A 24,579-nucleotide genomic window follows, 5' to 3' on the forward strand; every position below is an offset into this window, starting at 1 on the left:
ATTAATACATTGCAAACTTTTACTGAAAGTGTTGATACGAAGTTAGTCATAGCAACCGTTCAGATTTCCTTATAAGCGAGGCACCTCTGGACAGAAAAATCTGTCAAGGAGGTGGCAAATCTGGCTTCCAAGGTGTGTGCCACAGCCATTGCTGCGCTTGGTGACTGAATCTGCTGCCCCATGGCTCCTGCCACCTGAGGCGGTCGCCTGATCTTGCGTCATGGTGGCCCGGACTTGGCACTAATTTTTTATGAAGCTTAATACAGTTGAACCTCAGTTTTAAAACGTAATCCGTTCCAGAAGACCGTTCGACTTCTGAGATGTTTGAAAACCAAGGAGCAATGGGTGGTCAGCAAAATCCATTGAGAAAAAAATAATAACACGCAGAGGAAGCTGTTTGACTTCTGAGGCACTTTTGGCGTTCAGCTTCTGAAACGTTTGGCTTCTGAGATGCTCGAAAACCGAGGTACCACTGTATATTAAAAATATTTCTAAGCAATGTACAAAAAACTGAAGCAAAAATAGACAACTTAAAACAAAATATTACGAAAATCAGGGCTTTTTTTCAGCCGCAACTTTCCAGAACTGAGTTCTAGCATCTCTCAGGTGGACGCCATCGCCATTATAAGAGAACAGGGGAAGTGTTCACGGTGAGTTTTGGCACCTCTTTTTCTAGGGGGGAAAAAGCACTGACAGAAATACACAGTTACATATAAAAAAGTTACATTAATACAAAGTTGCTAATATATATACAGTATTTTTCTGTGTATAACCTGCCCCCTGTGTATAACCTGTATAAGATGCCCCCTATAAGACGCAGCTGCAACCAATCACCTGGCCCTACAATGCACTACCTGTGTATAAAACAAGCCCCATTTTTAAACATTTTTGAGTAAAAAAACCCATGTCTTATACACAGAAAAGTATGGTAAGTCAAAATCAGGGTGTGTTTTTCCCCAGCTGGAGCTTCCTGGAACCCAGTTTCTGCACCTGCCAGGTGGATGCCATTTTTATTGTAAGAGAACAAGGGAAGTGTTCGTGGTGAGTTCCGGCATCTCTTTTTCTAGAAAAATAGCACTGATCAAAATAAATTCTCACCCAGGGTCCAAACAGACTCTCAGCTCTTCTACAAAAGTATCACAACAAGAAGAGTTTCTGGAAACAATGGACATCACCCTAGTCTCTCACTCTAGACTTACTTTCTTATGGGAAGACACAAGGTGGATGGTTCTTCCTCAGGCTGCCTATCGCTAGGGCCCATTCAGCTGTACTCCCCACACCCAGTTCCAGGTTTGCTGAGTTTCTTCACCCTCTTCTCTCTCTTCCTCCTCCAGTTGCTGGGCACTGAGAGGGGCCGAGAGTCTCTATCAGCTCTATTTTATTTGGTTACCTATCCAATCTGTAGCGACATAAGGAAAAGTGTTGTTGTTTTTCAATACTAATGAAGTTGACTTTCATTTTACCGTTGTTTTGTCTACTACAGAAACTTGGGCATCTCTCTTAATCCTCCATCCAAGCGAGAAAGAGGCACAACATGTAGCAGCCAGGCAAAAGCTCTTGATCAGGGTACAAAACCGGGCTGGTAAAAGGTGTGGCCTAGGGAGAGCCCACACCAGGTCCAGATAGATGTCTGCCCCCCAAAAAATTGGCTCAAGGGGGGTTCGGGGAACCCCACCAAACAGCACATGGGATGCGGGGAGATTGTTCTTTGTGGCAATGCTTGCACGGAACGAACTTAATAGGATAGCATTGAATTCCACCAAATATAATTTCGTACTTCTGTCGCCCTTGAAAGTTAGTTGCTGGGAGTCTGGGGAGGTGTTGGTTCATTTTTAAAAAAACAAAAACATTATTATTATTACAGTTGTACCTTGGTTTTTGAACAGCTTAGTTCTTGAACGTTTTGGCTCCCAAACGGTGACTGTTCCGGTTTGCAAACTTTTTTTGGAATCCGAACATCCAACAGGGCTTCTGTGGCTTCTAATTGGCTGCAGGAGCTTTCTGCAGCCAATCAGAAGCCATGCTTTGGTTTCCGAACATTTGGGAAGTTGAACGGATTTCCGGAATGGATTCCGTTTGACTTCCAAGTACGACTGTATTTATTGAATTTATATCCCACCCTGTACCCACAGGTCCCTTTAATATAACAGCATTTTTAAGGACTTTGATATATTGGAATTCAACAACCAGTTGTTAGATGACACAGTGGACTTTGGTTAGGGGGGAAGTATACACTTCAGGGGGCGCTAGTGAGCAAGAGACAAGGGATTATGTAATCCAAGCAGACTGAGATCTGTCCTCCATGTGTGGCGCTTTGCACATGATAAATCTCCTACACCAACTTCTTTTCTGTGGAAGAAACGAAAGGTTAAATGAGGACGAGCAAAAATAAAATCCTCAGGCGTCACCTGTGATGGGCTTTTGCATACATATGCATGTAATGTTTTCTACAAGCCTTTATATTTCTGTATTTCCACTGGAAAGGTGAAGCGCTATGCCTTTTGAAAGGCAGGGCGAGGTTGCTCTTCTAGAAAAATCTTTGACAGCAAAGGTCAGCTTGACAAGGAGGGCTGGGTCACTTATAGCATAGGCAAAGAAATTCCTGTTACTGGTTTATCGGATAATCACATAGGTATGCTTTTAATGCATGCCAGGAAATAGATTTCTCAACCCACAATGATACAGTTATTTATTTACCCTTTATCTTCTTGTCATGTGAGATGACACCAGACAGGATAACTGCTGTTTGTAGAACACATAAAAAAAATCTATCGCAAAGTATCATTTTCAATTTGGACACTGATCTCTGTATGAAGGGTTCCTTCTTGTTGTCTCCATATCAGGTATGGGGAACCTTTGGCCTTCCAATTATTGCTAGACTATAACTCAGATCAGTTCCAGTAAGCAGGCACCATACGCAGGGATGATGGCAGTTGTAGGGTGTGTGTGAAGGGACCTCGGCCCTAGGAATTGGCTCCTATGAACAGAACCAACTTTTTCCCACTGCTGCCACACACTGGGTCAGCACATTCATCAAGCTATCCACCATAATCCCAAGGTGGCTTTCCTGGTTACCTTGGTAGTCAAACAGCTTGGCTCCTGAACAAATCAGCTCCCTAACGCCACAAACCCGGAAGTGATTGTTCTGGTTTGCGAATGTTTTTCGGAAGCTGAACATCGGGCGTGGCTTCTGCGGCTTCTGATTGAGTGCAGGAAGCTCCTGCAGCCAATCGGAAGCCGTGCCTTGGTTTTCCAACCATTTCAGGAGTCGAACGGACTCCCGGAATGGATTAAACTCAAGAACAAAGGTACCACTGTATAGTAATTGTCACTTAGAAACATGAAAAGGCCTATACTGTAAATAGTAAATCTGGGTTCCCTGGTACAGTTTTACCAATGACCTATTGTCTTCTTTTTCTTTAAGGTCCATAGAGTTGTGCTTAGAATAAGGCAAAAGAAGCCATCAGCAACAGCAGCCCACATGACGTTCAAACTACTGTTCTGGTTCCCTGCTTGGCAGGAGCGAAGCGCGTACCCTTCCGAGAAAGAGTCAATGCCTGAGCTGTGTTGGAGAGGTCAGAGTACAGGAAAGATTTCTCAACTGTGCAAACACCCACATATATTAGTGCGAGGTTTGCCAAAGCTTTTGGTTTATTTGCAAATATTTCCTTGGAACCAGCCGGCTGAGGGGTCAGGCTGTAGGTATTCGTGGTTGCAGCATTTTCAAGTTTTCCCTCACTTTCAGGGGACTTTCACTTATTCCCAACGTACAGCTGGAAGAAGAAATGGGAGGGGGGAGAGATTTGTCCAGCATGTTTACCTGCAAATGAAACTATTGATCTGTTGCTCAAATTTTCCACACTTTGCTTGTCCTGCACCTGGAAAGCTATTTAAATAACGAAATAAGCCACTTGCGCAGAAATAAGGATGGAACACTTTCAGCCTAAGCCATTGATCACTTACAGGGAAGTGCTGCCAGGACTGTAGCATTGAAACTCACTCCTCAGCTGTCTCAGAAATAAATCCTATTACATCCAGTGGGTCTTATTCCCAGGTATATGGGGTTAGGATTGCATCCTTAGGACACAATTCTGACTGCCATCCCCTGCCTGCAGGGCTTTACAGAGGCAGGGTCCCATGGTTGCACTGACAGCTTTGCTGTTCAGAGTGGCTTGAGCAGAAGGGGAGGCGGATCTGTCTGTGATCACTATTCGTGATCGTTGTGCCTTCTCCAGCTTTAGATCTGGACCCAATAATCTCACTTGTAATACTGGCAAAGACTTGCCCCTTCCCTGCCCTCAGAAGGCTCTGCTTTGGTGCTTTCCAGGGCAAGGAACATGGACTGGACTCAGAGGCCTCGTTATCATCATTTTAATCACCTGTAATTAGTTCAGAACAGCCTCTGACATGCCAGTCGTTCAGGTACCGAGTGAGCAGAGTTTCACAGTCCAACTTCATACAGCACAGTGTTTCTTCAGTATGTACCTGGTCACAAGATGTGCAGTTGGAAAAATGGGGGACTAAACACATTAGGTGCGTGTGTGTGGTTTAAGCACTTACATGTCAGGCAACATCAGGGACATCAAATGATATAAAATTATATGAAGGACCAAGGGCTTATCCAGGCTTCCATTTTGTGCCAGGATTTCTAGGCACGGATCGGAGTGGTTTTTGGTTTGGTTTTATCTTGCTGCTTGGCCCAAGAAAATCCATTGTTTACCACTGAATCCGAACAAACATCAATTGAGTTTTCCACAAAATGGGCGTTTGTTCCGATCTAGTGGTAAACAGCAGGTTTCCTCAAGGAAAGCAGCAGCACAAACGAACAAAACACTTGGACCAGTGCCTGGAAATCACAGCACAAACAGAAGTGTGGATTATGAATGTGACATCTTCCAGACTGCCTTCTCCTTGTCTTCTTTAAAATGAATTCATCCTACTTGGCTAGCTCAGTCGGTAGAGCATGAGATATTGGGCGAAAGATTCTTGCATTGCAGGGGTTGGACTAGATGACTCTCATGTTCCCTTCCAATTCTACATTTCTATTATGTGTAGCCTTCCTTATAGCAAGATATACAGTAGCTACATGAATAGACCTAGATGGGCTGCATGCTGAGCCTCATGAGGACATCTATTAAGCTATCAAAAATTGAAAGAAATCCCCAGACCCCATGAAAGAGTCCAGGGAGATACTTTCAAAGTTTAATAAAACATTCACTTCATTGGGCTGCTGTACAGATCTAAAGATTGATGTAGATGTTCAGTTGGGCTCACACCAAATTATTGTGCAAAATGAAGTCACATACATTTGAGAAGTTTCAGTTTCACAGAATATACACACCCTAACACTTTGCAGCCGGTTCTTACGAGAAAATATTGCATGATGAGCACTTCAAACATACCAGAGCAATAAAGTCAGGAGCAACACATTTCCTTGTTCTCATAATGATCTCCGTGGTCCACACCTCTCCATATTATTGTACACTGAAAAGAGGCATTGACCTTCACACATATATGCACTCCATCTTCAGGATATTTGTTTGGAGGATCAGGAGGTTTGTTTGGAGGATCAGAAATACATGTGACACAATAAAACACAAGTGAGCAAACAGGTGGTGCCTGCAGGAGTGCCTAAATGATGTGGTTTTGTCCATGAATTACCATGGTAAAATTTGCAAAATCGGTATATGATGCATACATACTGGATTTTCACTTAAGCAATGCCATTGAGTCAAAGATCACATAGATAAGGGTGAGCAGGGCATAGATTAAAATCTCTGCCATGGCTGGTCTTGTGCTCACCACTTATATCTCAGCCTTTGTATTCCCCACCTGTAAAACATGACTATTCAAGTTACTTTTATTGAATGCCCATTAAAAGCAATTTTCCAGTATCTGGTTGAAAGTATGGGGCAATGGTTAAGTCCACTAGTCACTTACTTCTGATCAGTTTTAGCTGATTTACAAATAGATCCCAGAACTTGCAGTCAAAGAATAGTAATCTATTTTGATACAAATATTAACCATATTGGCCCAAATATAAGCCGCACATGCAAATAAGCCGCACCTTTAAAATTGGAGGGGGGGATACCCGAATATAAGCCACTCCATTAAAATTGGGTTACAGGCTGAAAATCGCTGCGATTGGTAGAATTGGAACTCTGAGCCAATTTAAGCCTTTGATCTTGCAAGCCCGCAACAGTCACTGTACAATCGCTAAAATATCAAATCGCTATTCATTTGCTACAATTCCTCAGACACTCACACCCATAAATGGCAAGCGAACAGTCTCAAGCTCGAAAATCGGCAATAAAACATTTTTTGGTTCGATTTTACCGGATGTCTGTTTCAGCAGCAATATCGCAAAAGCCAATTTTTGTAAGGCTGCAAATTTAAGCCACACTTGTAACTTTTCACGGTCGGAATTTGGAAAAAAAGTGAGGCTTATATTCAGGCCAATATGGTAATTACAAACAGCAACAACCAGGAATATGATTGACATTGCACTGATGGAATAAGTTAGTCGGGTTCTGTTATGACTCACTCTGGGGACTTTAAAGTTCACTAGTTAGTGAACTTTAAACGATAGGCTTGGGGTGTGTGTGTGTGTGTGTGTGTGTGTGTGTGTCAAATGGATCAGCCCAGGGTCTTTTTCTGCAAAGATGCCAGGATAAACAATCGGACCACAACCTGGGTTCTTCCTTTGCAAAGGAAGATAGATGAACAGATAACCAGAGCAAAAAGGAGAGTTCAAAGCTTTATTGCATAACAAAATGTTACACAGGTTAGGATGTCCTCTCTCCCTTGTGAAGAGAAACACTGGAAAGGGGGAATCGAAAGTGAAGGCATAATCCTACTAGTACCCTAAGCCTAGTGCACTCCCACCAAGGAGAGCAGAAACACACACAAAAGCAGAGGATCCAGGCCAGAGAGCTCTGTACAAAAAGGGAAAAATAAAGTGAGAGATGGAAGCATTGTGGTCATGTCTCGCCCTTGAAAATCCCTGCTGTGCAATACTATGTGAATTTGCAACCCCTTTTTGTGAATTGGTTCTTCTCCAAATTGCGATTGAGAGTGCGCTGATTTTATTGCCACATATTATGGAGAACAAAAGTTCTCTCCCATAGAATCTGTCTTGTCTTGTGAACACAGCACTCTTCTCTGCCATGATCCAGACTTTTGAATTGTCGTAATATTTTCCTCTCCATATGTATGGCAGCACCCCACGTTTCAAAGACCCACAGTTTCATCTCAATCTTTTTCTCCTGCCTTCCTGTAAGCAAAAACCACCTTAGCACATAACTCTGTCATTGTTCCATTGCTATGCTGTCACTAGAACTATTTCTTAGCAAAGCTGATGCATTCTGCTCACCAGATCTCACAAGCCAACTGCGTTAAAAAGAGTTTTCTTAACTTGAAAGAATAAAAGGCTAAAATGGAATAAAGAGGTTTAGTACAGGCTGTTAAAAGTGTCACATGTGAATATCTCACAAGCATAAGTGTCTCTAACAAACATTAACTTACTAGGTTGCCAAACACACAAGTTTGCCCTAGTGCACCTGCTTATTAGGGTTGCCAACTTACTAAATTCACATTTAAAGATAACGATGCATTTTAATTGTGACAATTCTGCCATGAAATATTTGAGTACAATTTTTTTAAGCCATTTCTATTATGGAAGCTGCTTAGCTGTAGACATGAAAATTACCCCCAAAAAAGAGCATACAAACAATGAGCCAATTAAAATTCAAAACAGAAACAGAATCTTCTGACTTCTGGTTTTTTGTTTATGCAAAACACAAGCTACAGACAAAAAGTATCATCTGGGGTGGTTGGCAATATGGGAACAAGCACAACTGCTCTGGCTATATTAGATGCTTCTCCAACATTGTTGCTACCATCAATGGCACGAATGGCAAAGTAGATGGAGGTGCCATTCGATTTTTTTAAGTTTTCTGCGTTATACTGGAAGGATTGCTTGACCCCAGCGACTTCCATTTTCAGACCAGCGGTATTCACAGAGGTGGCTGTTTGAAAAGCAGCATCTATTAACGCCGAGGGATCTTCACTCATTTTTATTTCGTACCTTTCAGCTGCAAAATAAAGAACAGCCAACAGGGCATGCATTAAGATGCACGTCTTCAGTTGTGCATCAAGGATAACAGCGACAGAAATCCTTTTCAATGCATTGCAAACTTCCTATCCGCAGGTAGCCCTCTGCCCTCAGCAACGGTGGACCAGATGGGATGAAATCCCTCTTCCCAGAGCAATAATATAATGCTACTGTAATATAATATTATAGGGAGATAAGGCTGCTGCAAATAAAAGTGGTGGTTGGCTCCCCACACACCTTTTTATGCACACACACACATGCACACACACACACACACACACACACACACGCGAACACTCTACAGTCTTACTGATTGATTGATTGATTGATTGATTGATTGATTAAAGCAGAATTTTGCACTTACCTTTTCCTTCATCATAGTCATTCCCAGGAGCTGTCCAGGACAAAAGGAACTGATAATCACCCAGTGGTTTTATCTCAAGGTCAGTGATTCTACAGGGTGGGAAAACATCTTTTTTACTACTACCAGGCGGAACTCCTGACATTACAAAAGAGCCACCTGATGCCACTCTACTGAAATTTCCTACGTCAACTTCGATGTCATCATCACGAACTTCCGGTTTTGGGGGATTCATATTTATTACACCTAGGAAGGAAGGGAGGAAGGAAAGAAAGAAGGAAGGAAGGAAGATAGATTATATGGTGAGACTACAAACCTCCAAACTTCCCCATTATTTCGAAAGTCCCGTTTATTTCCTTTTGTGCAAACCCAAAACAAAGACAGAATATACAGAAAATCATAATTATTTTCTTAAAGCAGAGCTTTCGGGGTGGCTCCCCCTGTTCTATGGAACAACATCCTGTTGAGATATGACATCCCGCCCACACTTTTTTTTATGCTGACAAGCTATCCCAGCTGGATGAAGAGTTCTCTACTGTAGGTATCCATTTTAAACGAATCTTCCGTTTTTTTTGGTCCTGTTTTGTAACCGTTTGCATTTTCTTTTCTACATTGCCTTGGCGTAACTGGAAGGTGAAACAACAACAACAACAACAACAAATCTGCTGTAGATCTATTCTCTCTCTCTAACCCACTGAGTTGAGAAGCACATGGCAGATTTGAATATTGCAGGAAAGAAGGATGTGCGTACACATATGTGTGAATGTGTCAGAGACATGTACCCAAGTGTCCAGATCTACATAAAGACAATGATGGGGAGGGAAATGGCAGGAAGAAGTTTGTTTCCTTCTGGAGATGCCCAGTGTCATTCACACTTTGAGAATCGCAGAGCTAGCATACCACCAGTATTGCTATTTCGTAACAAATCCTTACCATTATTTACAAACCCTGGTGCAAAGAAAGCTTGACTTTGCCTACGGATCCTTCTGCCAGTCTTGCCTTGCCCCTGGACCCTCACTTTTAGGTTGTGTCGACCATTTACTTTGAACGATGTGAAATATCTCGAGTAGATTCCGTCATCCTTTATAATGTCGGCACCTAGGTACATTGATATTAAAATTAAACATCCAAACCCAACACCTCACAGCTATTAGAAAAAAGGAAAACAAACCCTACATAACCTATGTAGGAGATGTTTGTTTCACAGTACAGTGGTACCTCAGGTTACATATGCTTCATATTACATACGCTTCAGGTTACAGACTCCGCTAACCCAGAAATATTACCTCGGGTTAAGAACTTTGCTTCAGGATGAGAACAGAAATAGTGCTACGGCGGTCCAGAGGCAGCGGGAGGCCCCATTAGCTAAAGTGGTGCTTCAGGTTAAGAACAGTTTCAGGTTAAGAACGGACCTCCGGAAGGAATTAAGTACTTAACCCGAGGTACCACTGTGTCTGCTCCTGTTCTAATGAAAACAGTAGAGTGCCTAAATCTGAATATGTAGTGATATGGAGTCATAAGTATGTTAATCCCTGTTCAATGCAGGCCAACACAACTTGTAACTCGCCAACCTGAAGACAGCAAACCAGCATACATTGTGGACTTCTGCATGCTTGACAAGTTCCGTTTTCTGCAGTCCCGGCAGTTGGAAAATTAAATTTATCAAGCTCTTGGTGGGCTGCCATTGCTAAATATAGCCACGCCTGCCTTTCCCCTCATGAACTTGCCTGGACTGTAAGAACATCATCTGAGCCCCTTCTTACATGGCAGTTTCTAGTTCAGCAAAATCAGGTGAGGCAAAGGTTATCCGCACCTGAGCCAGATGCTTCATTTGTCTTTGGAAGTAGGCCTTTAAGCGATGAGGGGCTGGGCTCCCTCCCCCCCAGCCATAAGTCAGCGGAACTCGTTTCTAGCCACTCTCAGGTGGAAGCCATTGCCGTTATAAGAGAACAAGGGAAGTGTTCAAGGTGAGTTCCAGCACCTCTTTTCCTAGGAAGATGGCATTGATGAGGGGGATAACTTCTGAAATGGGAAGCCGTTTCCACTTCAGCAGGCTCCCTGAACAATTTAGGGTTTCGAAATGTGTAGGGAGTAGAGCAGGCTCCCCACAGCAGACATTCGTCACCAACTGATGGAGGATGACAATGGGGGCAGCTGTTTCCTCCATTCTTCATGTGACTCTAATCACATGGAGGCTTAAAGCATCCAGATGGTGCTATTAGCTCCTTGTATATCAAGAAGCTGGACCATAAAGAAGGCTGGTCGTCGAAAAATTGATGCTTTTGAATTATGGTGCTGGAGGAGACTCTTGAGAGTCCCATGGACTGCAAGAAGATCAAACCTCTCCATCCTGAAGGAAATCAGCCCTGAGTGCTCACTAGAAGGACAGATTCTGAAGCTGAGGTTCCAATACTTTGGCCACCTCACGAGAAGAGAAGACTCCCTGGAAAAGACCCTGATGTTGGGAAAGATGGAGGGCACAAGGAGAAGGGGGCAGCAGAGGACAAGATGGTTGGATAGTGTTCTCGATGCTACCAACTTGAGTTTGATCAAACTGCAGGAGGCAGTGGAAGACAGGAGTGCCTGGCGTGCTCTGGTCCATGGGGTCACAAAGAGTCGGACACGACTAAACAACAACAACATATCAAGAAGCACACCTGGAAAACAGACCCACCAAATGTCTCTATTTTCCAGGGACGTCCCTGATTTGATCCCGAATGTCCGGCTTTTCCTAAGGATATCCCTATTTTCATTGGAGAAAAGTTGGAGGGTATGGAGTTCTTCGACCCCCAAGCCATCTGAATACAATCCTGTATAGGGTTGTGTTGTTGTTTTTAAGTGTTTAATGTTTTATTATACTTTTATATATGTTGGAAGCTGCCCAGAGTGGCTGGGGCAACCCAGTTAGATGTGTGGGGTATAAATAGTAAAATTATCATTATGGAATGGGATGTCCCTGTTTCCATTGGAGAAATGTTGGAGGTTATGGGAAAGCATGGCATCTCCTTGCTGTCTCTCACAGGTGAAAGACAGGAGGTGTTAGTATGTAGAAGGGTTTCGCAAAGACCCAGAATGGAGTCTTCCCTATCGGTCTCATCTCAGGGGTAGAGCATATGTTCTGCAGGCAGTTTATATCTCTGGCAACACAAGCTAAAAAGGACCTCAGGCTTTGGGGAGGACATAACTGTTTGCCAGTCAATTTTGAGTTTTATGCCTGTTTATGAGTCTACGTTTTAGAAGCCAATTATTTCATATTAAGTATTACGTTGAATGTTGTATTATACTATACTATTTTATTGCATTTAATTTTATTTCAACTATGTGTGTAGTCTGAACTGGGATTTTTTAGTGGTTTGCAAATATCATAAATAAACAAACTTTTTTTTTAATTAAAAAAATGGCTGGTTTTGAAAATACAATTGCCAGGCATTTTGACAAGTTAGATAATGCTAGACTAAATGAGTTAATGTTCTGATTCTGTGGGAAATGCATAGTGCCGCGAACGCTTCAAAACAAACTTACCTGCGCCATTGTCCAAAAGCTCTAGTTCCACAGCTGCTCCATTGTCTGCTTCAATTGTGGCTATGACTTTTGCACCAGTCACAGGTAAGAACCCTTGGCTGACTTCTGCATGAATAACCAACGGATCAGGAAACTTATGCGTTCTTTTTATAAGAGGCAACACATGAACTGGAGGCACAGTTGCTGATCTTGCTCGGCTCGTGACTGTTATTGTCATGGTTTGAGCTGTATTTTGATTCTGCAGGGAATACCTCCAGTCTCCTGCCTGGAAATCAAGTGATGAGAAATAGAAGGATATTAAATATCCCATATCTAACTGTATAAATACAGTTCCTATTTCCTTCGGTTATTATTATGCCTTGATAAGATGGGGTGTCTTTTTTTATTGAAAATATACCAAGAGCAGATACTGGCAGCAGCGTCATGCTAGGCATTTGATGAGCTAGGAAATGAAAAGAACGTCTCATGGCACCTTCCAGACCAGAGGTTCCCAAACTTATTTGGCCTACCGCACCCTTTTCGGGGGAAACAAAAATTACTCAGTGCTCTCCTGGGAAAGGAAACATGTACAAATGGCTTTTCGATTTTTTCTTGTCTTCTTTATTAATGCTTCCACCCCCCTTATTTTTATTTAACGCCTCCCATTTGCACCCGAGGTTCCGGGGGCCCCCAGGGGGTGGTATCTCCTGCCTCCGTCCCAGAGGCAAGCAAGCACTCCTGGGCTTGGGGAATGAGGCATGAGACTGTGCCAGGATCCTAGAGGCCTGCTGCCTTCTTCCCTGAGCATGTGCAGAGCGTTTCCCCCGCCCCTTATGCCCACTTGGTTGTCCTTCCTCCAGCCATTTCTAGGCTGTGAGTACTGGCACCTTCTCTTCTAGGGAAAAACAAAGCACTGTTAATATCATTGCAAAATCTTACACCGAGGACTTCGAGAAGTACAGTGGTGCCTCACAAGACGAAATTAATTCGTTCTGCGAGTTTTTTCGTCTTGTGAATTTTTCGTATTGCGAAGCACGGTTTCCCTGGGTATTAACGGTTTTAAGAAAAAGGAAACAAACTTGCAAGATGTTTTCGTCTTGCGAAGCAAGCCCATAGGGAAATTCGTCTTGCGAAGCAACTCAAAAAACGAAAAACTCTTTCGTCTTGCGCGTTTTTCGTCTTGCGAGGCATTTGTCTTGCGGGGCACCACTGTAAATGGCTCTTCCCCACTTGCATAATGTATCCTTATTTTCCAAAGGAAAAGGGACACAAGCAACAGAAGAGTTATCTGCATAGAGAGTGAATATTTTACCTCTGCGATTCCACTAATCTGGAGCCGGGCTGTCCGTAGGTTGGTTTTATCAGTTATGAAGTCCTTTGTACGGTACTTTTTCCCCTTGGGATCGTCCAGAAACATCTCTGGTGGAGTTGTGCTTGCGCTCCACGTAATGACAAAGAAAGTGTCTTTCCCCACCGTTTTATCAATGGATACTGTACCATACATCCATTTCTTGGCAGCTACTTGCTGCGCTTTACTTTCAAGCTGTTGGGGGTGGGGAGAGAAAATAAGTACGCTGATATATTTGAAAAGTTTTATAACCTGAATAGATCTGCAACGGGGATAAAATTGGTATCCTACAATATCCCCATGGTTAAAGACATGGAGGAAAACAAATGATGTAGCAACTCCAGCTCAACAGCCCTTCCCAGATATAAGATGCTGGATGCTTAATCCATTCCCTGCAGATGCCGTAATTTATTTTCCTGCACCAAATATATTTATTGTGGTCACATGTGGCCTTTTGCTGGGTGCTAGCCACCTTGTAAGTTTTAACCCAAAAGGTTTGCTACAAACGCCAAGTGTCAAAAACATGAAGTTTAAGGAGATTTTTCTGATGGCATGTTTGACTTCTTAAATGAAGCTCAAAAACGGGGACAACCTCTGATCAAATGCAAATCAATGATCTCAGAGGTTGACTCTGCGAGACACACAACTCTATTTCCACAGGCAAAGAGAAGTAAATTTGCAGCCGATACAATGGGAGATTTGGGGGGCAATTCTAGGTGAAGCAACAGATCTGACGCCACATTTCGGCAAAGAGTAGTCAATGAGACACAATCTGGAATGGGACCATGGTGCTTGTTTGACCACACATTCAACTGAATTAGGACCAGTAAAAATGGAAATGTTGTTTCAGCGCTGCCAAAATCCACCTCTGTAAGATCTGTGAATTCTGCTTGGTTCTCCTGCTGCACAATACTAGTAAAATATGGACTATAGAATTAATTTTACTTTGTGCTTTAAACTTTTTTTTTTACAGTGCCTAATAGTCGTAGTAGAACTGCTTATTTCACTCTAATTTTTGCAATGCATACCTGAATAGATTGTTGACTGAGATCTCCACTTCCTGAAGAAATTCCGCTGAAAGCATCAATGAGACCGTTGGAATTCAAGCTGTCAGTGGCAGCAAATTTCAGACCTCCTGGAATGCGATTGAAGGAACAGTTAGGATACTTGGTTAGATGGAATAAAAGGCAATACATTGTTGTAGTGTGGTCTTTTATACATCTGTGTGCAAAATACATCTGTGCGTCAGTAAATATAAAGTAGGTGTCTAGAGCACTGAAAAGCAGTGAAGTTTCTGTGGGCAAGTAGGAGGAACATGGTGTGGATGAAAGTAGCATGGCAGGGGGCTGGGCCCACTAGTAAACTCACTCTTAGCGAAACCCCAGTTGGCACCAATTGGACTGAGGGTGTGGCATTCTGTCTGCTCCCTTACCCGTCATGTCTGCCAGCATTTCTAGTTCTTTTGCAGCGCTTGGTCCCAAAGCAATGGTGTGGATTATAGACCCACTATTTCGAACTTCGGTAAAGCAGGAATTTACTTGGCCATCTTCTCCATCTGTCAAGAGCACAATTTCACAGCCTCTGGTATTTGGGTACTTCTTTAAAAACACCTGTATGGAGCAGAGCATTTAGAATCTTAGCAGCAACTAGGAATGTGGAAGCCACCGGGCACCATTTGTGCTTAAAATGAACGAGAAAATGCTACAAAGCTCCGCTAAGTGTGGTGTGTTGCTGCTGTTCTGTGTGAACTAATTCCCTACCTGTAACAGAAGCAGACTTTGGTGAGATGGGTGCCATATCTTCCATGGTTGTTAATAAGGAAGTATTAGCATTTGCTATTTCACACGAGAAAGCTGTGGTTAAAACCATGGACTAGGACCATGGTTTGAAACCATGGAAATGTTGGCCAAGACTATGGTTTGAAATCCCACACAGCCATGAAGCTCACTGGGCGACCTAGGGCAAACAGCCTGAGAGACCACCTTGACCTCCTCAGAGGAAAGGTGGGATAGAAGGACAATAATAAACAATCAAACTGAGAGGCTTCCAGTTCATAGATGGCAGAAGCCACACCTGGTGGAAGCCACTTTTGCCTCCAGTCACTTCAATGGATACAGAAGTACACTCAAGCTAGGAACCTGATCTTTCAGAGGATTGGGACTCCCTCCAGAACTGGTTGAACTTACCCAGGCAGAACTTATCCAGAACTTACCCAGGCAGTGGATCCACCTGCAAATAGCATCTCTATCTTCTCTGCACTGAGTTTCAGTTTCTTGGCTTATATGAGAGAGCATGCTGATGAAATACCCTCTTGTACACAACCCTTAGATACACAGCAGCCCTTTACACTTTTGCATCTGGCTACCCTACAAAGAAGAATAGGAATAAAAGGATCTGGAATTTTATTCTTTTTCACCTGAAATGCTGACCGCACTCCAGAACATATGTTAGTTCCTCCACCAGCTGAAGTAGGAAGAAACCCTGCCAGAGTTTTGCGCACGCTGTCGCTGCTGATCTGCCTCAGTTGAGTCTGGACTGTTGCCGCGCTATTGAACGTGACTACTCCAACCCAGGATCCCGCTTCAATAATCTGCAGGATGAATATTTCCGCAGCTTGCTTCAGCCGACCAATGCGATTGCTCTGCATAGGAATAACAATAATATTAATAAAAAACCAGCATTCACAGAACTGCCAGTGGATTCTGGGAAGCAAATAAATGACTGAAAATGCAACTGTCAATTATACTTTAAAAAACAAGGCTTGATAAACTTATGTGGTTGTAGGCAAATGCATAATGTCCATGAGTTTCCAAATAACCTCATCCTTGCTGCGATTTTGGGCACAATCCATCTGGATGTTTCCCTGCACAGGCTCCATTGAAATGGATGGGAGGTTCACAAGAGCACCATTCATTGCAATGGGGCTTGTCCCACAAATTCTGCTGTTGGAGAATGATTATCCTACAATGTTTTTGTGTCTGATATTCAAATTTCTATATGCTAGTATAGAAATATAAACTCTATTCCAGAATGTGCCCCCCCCCCAATTTGCTTAGCAGTTGTTTAGTTAGTTAGATGATGTAAACCCTGCCTTTCAATTAAAAGGTTCCATACATTTCTCCAATGAAAATAAGGACGTCCCATGTCTCTTAAATCCACTTCGAGGACTATTACCAGACAGGCCCATGCAGTGGGGGGGGGGGGGTTGAGGCAGCCAGGTACACTTCCCTGGGCCTCAGAGGGCTAAGCCAGCTGGGGGGCCCTGCCAGGGATTGGTAGTTTTGGGTTTGAGTTTATAATTTTAGTTTAACAAGACTCTTGCCCCAGGCCTCCGACAAGCTTTGCAGAAGCCTGTCTCCAGAACATAGAAAAGCCAGGGCAGCAGGAAAACACATTTACAACTACCCATCCCAGGAGCGATATGACTTCCTCCAACCCCCATCATGTGTCTACCATAAACTTCTGTAGTAGGGTATTTCTTCACTAGGGAAGCCTTGTGCAGCTGTCGACGTTTCCTGCACAATTGAGAAGCCTGAAAGACCTGATTGATCTGGCCAGATCAGGATTTCCCTTGCCTCCTTCCATTCACTTTCACCCCTGCAGTTTTCACCTCCCATGTTCCATCTCTTCCTCTAGGTTCCCTGCACCAACTGGGGATTTACGATGAGCAGACCTTGCATTCTACCTCAGCCAGGTTGCCCACCCTTGCCCTAGAACTCTTCTCCTGTATGATTTAATTGCTGTAGTTTCATATATATCCAAATTAACCAAATCTAATCTAAAACCAAAAACAGGCTCCCTGTCTATAAGGCTGAGGGCCTTCTGGCGGTTTCCTCACTGTGAGAAGCCAAGTTACAGGGAACCAGGCAGAGGGCCTTCTCGGTAGTGGCGCCTGTCCTGTGGAACGCCCTCCCATCAGATGTCAAAGAGAAAAACAACTACCAGACTTTTAGAAGACATCTGAAGGCAGCCTTGTTTAGGGAAGCTTTTAATGTTTAATAGACTATTATATTTTAATATTCTATTGGAAGCCACCCAGAGTGGCTGGGGAAACCCAGCCAGATGAGCAGGGTATAAATAATAAATTATTATTATTATTATTACATAAAACAGCATGGCATTTATGACAGAAATGTCAATGCTGTATTGACACTTGTTGTCACTATTGACATCAATTCCATCATTTTTGAACTGTCTCGAAATACTTCTTCTGAGCGCCGAAAACATAGACTCACCGAACCCATACTTCCAGAAACATCAAGTACTAGGCACAAAACTCTCTCCTGTTTTTGCAGCAAAGTGATAGTGGGGCTAGGCGGAGGAGCTCTTTGTGGAGTTGATTTGGCAAAGTCAGGAGAAGTCGTAATTACATCCCAGGTGCTCCTGTAGTTGCACATTTTATTCTGCATATTTGTTGCTTTAGTATTGTGGTTGCTTTTGTCACAGAACTGAGTAACCTAAATAAAAGGTAAGAAGAATAAATCAAGTTCACAACCTTATAAGCAATATCTACCTCATGGCAGCCATCCGTTGGAAAAAGGTGCTACAAAAGTGGTCATTCTTTTCCACACAAAAAGAACAGATGAACATATGCTTGTTTGTTCCCTCGTTCCTTCGCTTGCTCACCTACCTAGCGTTTTACTCTGAGCAGTTTCCTGCCGAAGAAGGGGACATACCCTCCAACATTTCCCTGGTGGAAATAGGGACGTCCTAAGGAAAAGCGGGACATTCCGGGGTCAAATCAGAAACCAGGATGGCTTCTGTAAATCCTGGACTGTCCCTGGAAAATAGGGACAGTTGGAAGGTCTGAGGGCGAACTTTCAAGGGTACCTCAACTCTATCACAAACCAGAAACATTTTGCAGAACCCTGCACAATTATCCAAATGTTAGTTGTTCTGTTGCAGAGAGCAACAGAACCCATCTCACTTTCCTTCAGTCTGACTATGTGCCTCAACTACCTCATTCGGGTTCCACTTTTTTTGGCAAAGTTTCCGACCGCCAATTGCCGGCTATGTCCAAACATATGGCAACCCTACTGTTGGGCCTAGTGGCTGCTCAGTCAGTCTGGGTCCCGTAGCTTGTGCTGTATGTAGCTTCTATAAATTGAGAGAAGGTTTCAAGAGGGAAGGACGGGAAAACTGCAGGCCCTTAAGAAAGAGTTTATTCTTGAATTGCTAGGTCAATATAACTAAATTTTGGTTGGAATACCTTCTCCCCAGCCCTAACACAATCTTATTGGTGAAACACACACACACACACACACACACACACACACACACACACACATTACCTGCAGGAATTGAAGCTAAAAATCTCCAAATATTATATTTAACTTAGCAAAAATCCTGCATTTTTGAGGCATTGGAGAAAAATAAATCCCAACTAAGACGTATCATACTTACCGATGGGATACTTTGCACATACATTATAGATGTTGGAGTATTTTGATTTTTTTCTGGAATAAATTGGCACCCAGATTCATACAGCTGAGTTTTTGGTTCAACTTTGCATGGTCTGGTAGTTCCATCAGCGAGCAAGACTACATAGCTACCCTTGAAAGTAGCTGGGCACCTAATCAATATAACAGCAACAGACATGGCAGTTTTAAAAGTCAAGAAATCATCACATGCTGGTATGATTGCATGCTATCTTGTTTTTTGTAATGCCACGACTGCTAAGACAAACTCCAGTGCCCACCAGCCTGACCTGAAGATCAGATTGTAGAACTCTTCATAATGGGCGGAGATGAAAGAGTTTGAATCAATTATATAGATGATTTCTAGACAGGTACTTTATTCAGCAAACATGTGGTTCAGATCTGATTTTTATGTGTGCTCAGTTGGTACATTAGCTCATGTCAAAATGCTCCCAGCAGCTCCCAGCTGGTTGTCCAGGAAAGTATAAAAACAAGGGAAAGTTTCTTACAGTCCCTTTTTATCTCAAACATTACAGAGAGAGGCCCTAGAACCCAGACTCTTGAATAATGGTGTTGTCCCGAGTGAATCTCCACCACCCCCCATTTCTCACACTTCCTCACTCATCACTTCTATGTGTGCTGCTAGGTGCCCTCTGTCTTTGAGCTCTTTGCTCTCCTACTTTTAAGGCTTGCCGGGTTCTGGGCGATGGAGGGTCTGGAAGGCTTTCTAGTAACTAACTCCTCCAAACCATGCCAAAATCCAGGCCCATCTTCAGCACACAGCAACTGGCGTCTTTTGTTTGGCATTGTGGGCCACTGGAAACAAAATTGCCAGGTTAGACTCAGGTGAGGAGCAAACAGAAGTAGGGACAATCCGCTGCAATGTCACCATGCCAAAAGAAATGCACTACTGGGCTAAATTGTGTGCAGGACTGTGGCTGAGAACAGTCTCCAGAGAGACCGAGTAAGCTGGCCGAAAATAAGGTCTTGAGCAGCGGGAAAGTGGGCACTTGCCCAAGGGCAGGACATTACCCCCACTTTGCCCTAATGCGAAATCTCTTCCATATATCATCAAAGCTCATCCTCAAGACAATGATTCACACCGCAACCAAATGAACGAGCCCAAGGCAAACATCACTTATAAAAGAAGAGATGCATCTGTTGGAGATTTGGGGTGGTACCTCGTTGCTTCAGGCATGCTGTTTCCCCCAGGAGAGTAGAAAGGTGCATCGTCGTTATATTCATCAAAGACACCCCATCGGAGATGAGCCCACTCATGGACAAGGACTCTGCCTGTGGAAGATCAAGGACAAAACCTAAGATACCTTTTTTAAAAAGTACAGTATACAGGTAGGTAGAAATTATTGCCATGAATAGTGAGCAAGTATCTCAGGGACGCGGGTGGCGCTGTGGGCTAAACCACAGAGCCTAGGACTTGCCAATCAGTAGGTCGGTGGTTCGAATCCCTGCGACGGGGGTGAGCTCCCGTTGCTCGGTCCCTGCTCCTGCCAACCTAGCAGTTCGAAAGCGCGTCAAAGTGCAAGTAGATAAATAGGTACCGCTCCGGCGGGAAGGTAAGCAGCATTTCCATGCACTGCTCTGGTTCGTCATGCTGGTCACATGACCTAGAAGCTGTACGCTGGCTCCCTCAGCCAATAAAGCGAGATGAGCGCCGCAACCCCAGAGTTGGTCACGACTGGACCTAATGGTCAGGGGTCCCTTTACCTTATGTCAGGGTACCTCAGGCAGGTGGTAAGAATTAGTCCCCAACTTGGGAGCATGTGATGGGGCTGGATGGTTTCCAGCATTCCCCAGCCCCTATAAGCCTTCGGTGGGGCAGGGTATGGGGAGAGAACACACCATGTTTTAGACTTGCTTTTTGATGTTCTGTAGCTGGTGCTCAAGAAGAAGCCAATCAAGCCTGGCAACCCATTCGGCGCCTGCGTGTGACTGATTACTAGCTTGGAAGGAGGACTCAGGAAAGCAAACCCCTCCTTGACAATTATAACACACCCACCCCACAAAAAAAACCCTAAAATAAAATCTGAAATGTTGTGCAGTCATACAAATGGTTAAGTATCTATTATTATTGGATTAGCCAACTTTTCAATTTGAGTTCTCCTGTATTTTTTTTTTGGGGGGGGTAGTGCTGCTTAGGAAATGGTGGAAGAGGCACCTCTATTTCTACCGTTCAACAAACAGATTAAAAATTCAATTTAGCTTTCCTTGTTACGACCCAGAGACTGCATACGGTGCAATGGAGGAGGACAAGACTCCAGCTTTCCACAGCCTCTTCCGGATCCTGCCAGCCAGAGGCACATCCTGCCCACCCTCCTTTGATTCAGAAGATGAATCTCCCACAGTACTCCTGCCTCCCCGACCACAAGGACTGCCCAATAAGGCTAGTGCTCTTTAAAGGCAGCCATCTTCTTTTGGAAGGTGGGGCTCGCTATGCACCCAGTCAAGATGTCTCAGTCTCTGGCCCAGTCTAAGTGCTTCTAGAGGCATCATCATGCATCACTTCCTCAGAAGGGCTGTGGATCCCTTGTATTTCTGAGGGCGTATTGACTTAGTCTCTTGATGAGACACTCCTGGGCTTCCCCTGTGAGCCTTGAGCTCTCACAGAACAGGACATTCCTTGGCTATGGTCATTTTAAGTCAATTCTTAATGGCTTCAGATATTAACCCACGAGAGAGTCTGAAAGTACTTGATACAGACCACATACACCTCCTAAATGTAAAGCACATGACTTCTCCCTTAAATAATCCTGAAAACAGTAGGAAGTCGTGTACTTTATGGTGTGCAAGCCACCACAGTAACGTTGCTGAAAGGAAACAGAGGCACGTTTTGTGGGTTGAAAAATGTGCTGATAAACTGGACACGGAGATATTGCCGGTTCCTTATGACGTTTTGGTTGCCTTTAGAGTGATAAAGTTTAAAGTGGTATGGGTTCCTCAGGACTTTTCTTACTCTGTTATTTTAGGGAAACTCGAATAGCATTTTAATAATAAAACAGGCAGTCTAATCTGAACGAACAGGTAGTAAGTAATACCTCGTGGTCCATAAGCGTCAAGCAATTTGTCATTTGTCAGGAAGTTAGGAGTTAAATGAATGTATCGCCCAGGTTCCCCACATCCGCCATACTGTAGGGTGTAGGGATCATCTCCATGTTTCAGGTAAGGAGCTGCCACTATGACTTCTGCCTGCAATAAAATAGAATTTGGTTGAAAGATCACCCAGAAAAGCAGCAGCAAAGTACCTTTGATATTAATGCTTTATCGTGATTTTTGCCTCAACAAAAATCCTCATTATTATTATTAATAATATAAGGGATACTTGGAGGGTCTGCGAATGTACACAGCCCAAATCTATGCCTGTTTACTCAGAAGTAAGTTGAGTTGTAAACAGAGTGAGTCTTTATTAGATCACAGCCTTGTACTTTCTCTCTCCATTTGCCCCAATCTTTTAAAAAATACCCTAAGTTCACCTACATTTCAATGCATTCTCTCCAGACTTACCTTATCGTACGACTCTCTAGTTACTCTTTGATAGTCAGCTTTTGTTTTCCACGTCGAAGGAATGATCACCTTTACAGTCTTGAAGTAAAATCTTTTCTGCGTTGCACCAAACAGGTAAGCTGATGCTTCTTGAACCATGCCCTAGCAAGGAAAGGAAATACGAGACCTCCATGTGTTTGGCAACTAGCATCTGCATTTGGGTTTGTAGAATGTGCACTTAGGGGTGGTGTAACAATTTTAAAGGCTTGCCTTCCCTCTGCCAGGCTTAGGCTGGCTCAACCAGCAGTAGCCCCAGTCTTGAACAGAGCTTGAATCGGATGTACTTAACTTGGCTTAACTTACGCTGGCTTCCTCTACACCAGCTAGTTGTATACTGCAACATTTTCTTGCAGTTCCCACCTATATATAGTATACCTGAAGGAGCGTCTTCACCCCCATCGTTCTACCCGGACACTGAGGTCCAGTGCCGAGGGCCTTCTGGCGGTTCCCTCGCTGTGAGAAGCCAAGTTACAGGGAACCAGGCAGAGGGCCTTCTTGGTAGTGGCACCCACCCTGTGGAATGCCCTCCCACCAGATGTCAAAGAGAAAAATAACTACCAAACTTTTAGAAGACACCTGAAGGCAGCCCTGTTTAGGGAAGCTTTTAATGTTTAATAGGTTATTGTATTTTAGTGTTTTGTTGGAAGCTGCCCAGAGTGGCTGGGGAAACCCAGCCAGATGGGTGGGGTATAAATAAATTATTATTATTATTATTATTATTATTATTATTATTATTATTATTAAAGGCAAAGGCACCCCTGACCATTAGGTCCAGTCATGACCGACTCTGGGTTTGCGGCACTCATCTCGCTTTATTGGTTGAGGGAGCCAGCATACAGCTTCCGGGTCATGTGGCCAGCATGACTAAGCCGCTTCTGGCGAACCAGAGCAGCACATGGAAACGCCGTTTACCTTCCCACTGGAGCGGTACCTATTTATCTACTTGCACTTTGACGCGCTTTCGAACTGCTAGGTTGGCAGGAGCAGGGACCGAGCAATGGGAGCTCACCCCGTCATGGGGATTCGAACCACCGACCTTCTGATCGGCAAGTCCTAGGCTCTGTGGTTTAACCCACAGCGCCACCCGCGTCCCTATTATTATTATTACTATATACTTATATCCCCACCTATGCTTGCACATTCAACACATTTAGAAACATTTAGCAGTCGCACCTTTATGTTGTCGACAATTTTGTTGTCTTCGGGTATCTGAGGGTTGATTGCAATGACAAGGTCTTCAAATCCACCATTGTTGAGTTTCACCGTGGCATCTGTCACCCCATGTAGCGCTTGTAACATCAATGGAAGAAGCCACCAACTGGACGCCATCTTTGCTCGTGCCTCCTACTCCAGCCTCATGGAGAAAAATGACAGCACAGAAGGGTTATTTGTGCAAGGAGAGAGGAGGAAGCTAAAACTCTGCTGCATGTTTTGTAACCGCACTGGAAACTCTGACTGGCCTAGATAACAAAGACAGAAAAGCTGATCACTGACCCAGCTGATGGGACTCTGCTGTTGAGAGAGCTATGGGTGCATGGAGGGTTAGGGGTGAGGTGTAAAAAGGGGTTGGAAGGGAACAGAGAGGTTTGGCAGGCGGTGTCCTGTGGGCAGGTATCCTTATATTATTTTAATCCACCTGGGATCTTATGGTGAAGGGAGGAAAGTCAAATAATAACAACAACAACAACAATGCAGTAATAATATCACAATAAAACGACACCGTTAGTAAAATACAATAAACGGATAAAACAAAAACTTAAAACCAGAGCATTACCTACACAGCACAGCAACACCTTGGTGGAATTGAAAAGCCTTTACAGTGGGAAACACCAATAAAAGAACCCTACAAGGCAATATCTTCTAGGACTCAGGTGTTACCACAGTATTGACTATTATCTAGGACTGCCGCGTGTCCTCATTTTCCAGGACACGTCCTCTTTTTCAGGGGTAAAATTTCTGTTCGGGTGGCTGTACTTTTTGGATGAGACATAGACATGGCTGAAGACTTGCTTTCCTCTTCTCTTCTTCTGCCCTGCTCAGCAATATATTACAGCTTCTATAACCTACGTATAGTAGGGGTATTTAAAAGGAGAGTCATCATAGCGTCCTCTTTTTTGCTCTTTAAAATATGACAGCACTACCATTATCCCAGCCATGCTTCCACCATAGTCAGGACACAGAGTAAACCTTCTCACCAGATATTAGGCACAAGGCCAGCTGATATGGGAGGAGGTGGGTCCTTCAGGTATCCTGGACCCAAGACATTTGTTGCTTTAAAATA

At 43.6% G+C, this 24,579-nt stretch overlaps 1 protein-coding gene across 1 annotated transcript; it reads right to left on the reverse strand.

Moving 5' to 3' along the window:
* Nucleotides 1-6,659: 6,659 nt before the first annotated feature.
* On the reverse strand, nucleotides 6,660-23,767 carry LOC114598432 (calcium-activated chloride channel regulator 1-like). Its single transcript, XM_028732097.2, has 14 exons — nucleotides 23,472-23,767; nucleotides 22,260-22,400; nucleotides 21,794-21,944; nucleotides 19,922-20,033; nucleotides 18,727-18,895; nucleotides 17,559-17,780; nucleotides 15,740-15,964; nucleotides 14,756-14,933; nucleotides 14,352-14,458; nucleotides 13,288-13,518; nucleotides 11,997-12,261; nucleotides 9,408-9,572; nucleotides 8,478-8,720; nucleotides 6,660-8,093 (listed from the first exon to the last, which is right to left on the reverse strand). Exons 1-14 carry the CDS (start codon nucleotides 23,625-23,627, stop codon nucleotides 7,804-7,806), a joined length of 2,655 nt encoding a protein of 884 aa, XP_028587930.2. The 5' UTR covers nucleotides 23,628-23,767; the 3' UTR covers nucleotides 6,660-7,803.
* Between the last annotated feature and the right edge of the window lie 812 nt (nucleotides 23,768-24,579).

Source organism: Podarcis muralis, chromosome 5 (assembly GCF_964188315.1).
Source record: "Podarcis muralis chromosome 5, rPodMur119.hap1.1, whole genome shotgun sequence".
Taxonomy (NCBI): Eukaryota; Metazoa; Chordata; class Lepidosauria; order Squamata; family Lacertidae; genus Podarcis; species Podarcis muralis.

Bases quoted from the DNA above. Each gene is read 5' to 3' on its own strand.
- LOC114598432 (XM_028732097.2), bottom strand. From the start codon at position 23,627: ATGGCGTCCAGTTGGTGGCTTCTTCCATTGATGTTACAAGCGCTACAT. The intron at 14,934-15,739 runs GTGAAAAAGAAT...TGCTCCATACAG, and splicing joins GAGTGCGGTCAGCATTTCAG to GTGTTTTTAAAGAAGTACCC. The intron at 14,459-14,755 runs GTAAGGGAGCAG...ATCGCATTCCAG, and splicing joins AATGCTGGCAGACATGACGG to GAGGTCTGAAATTTGCTGCC.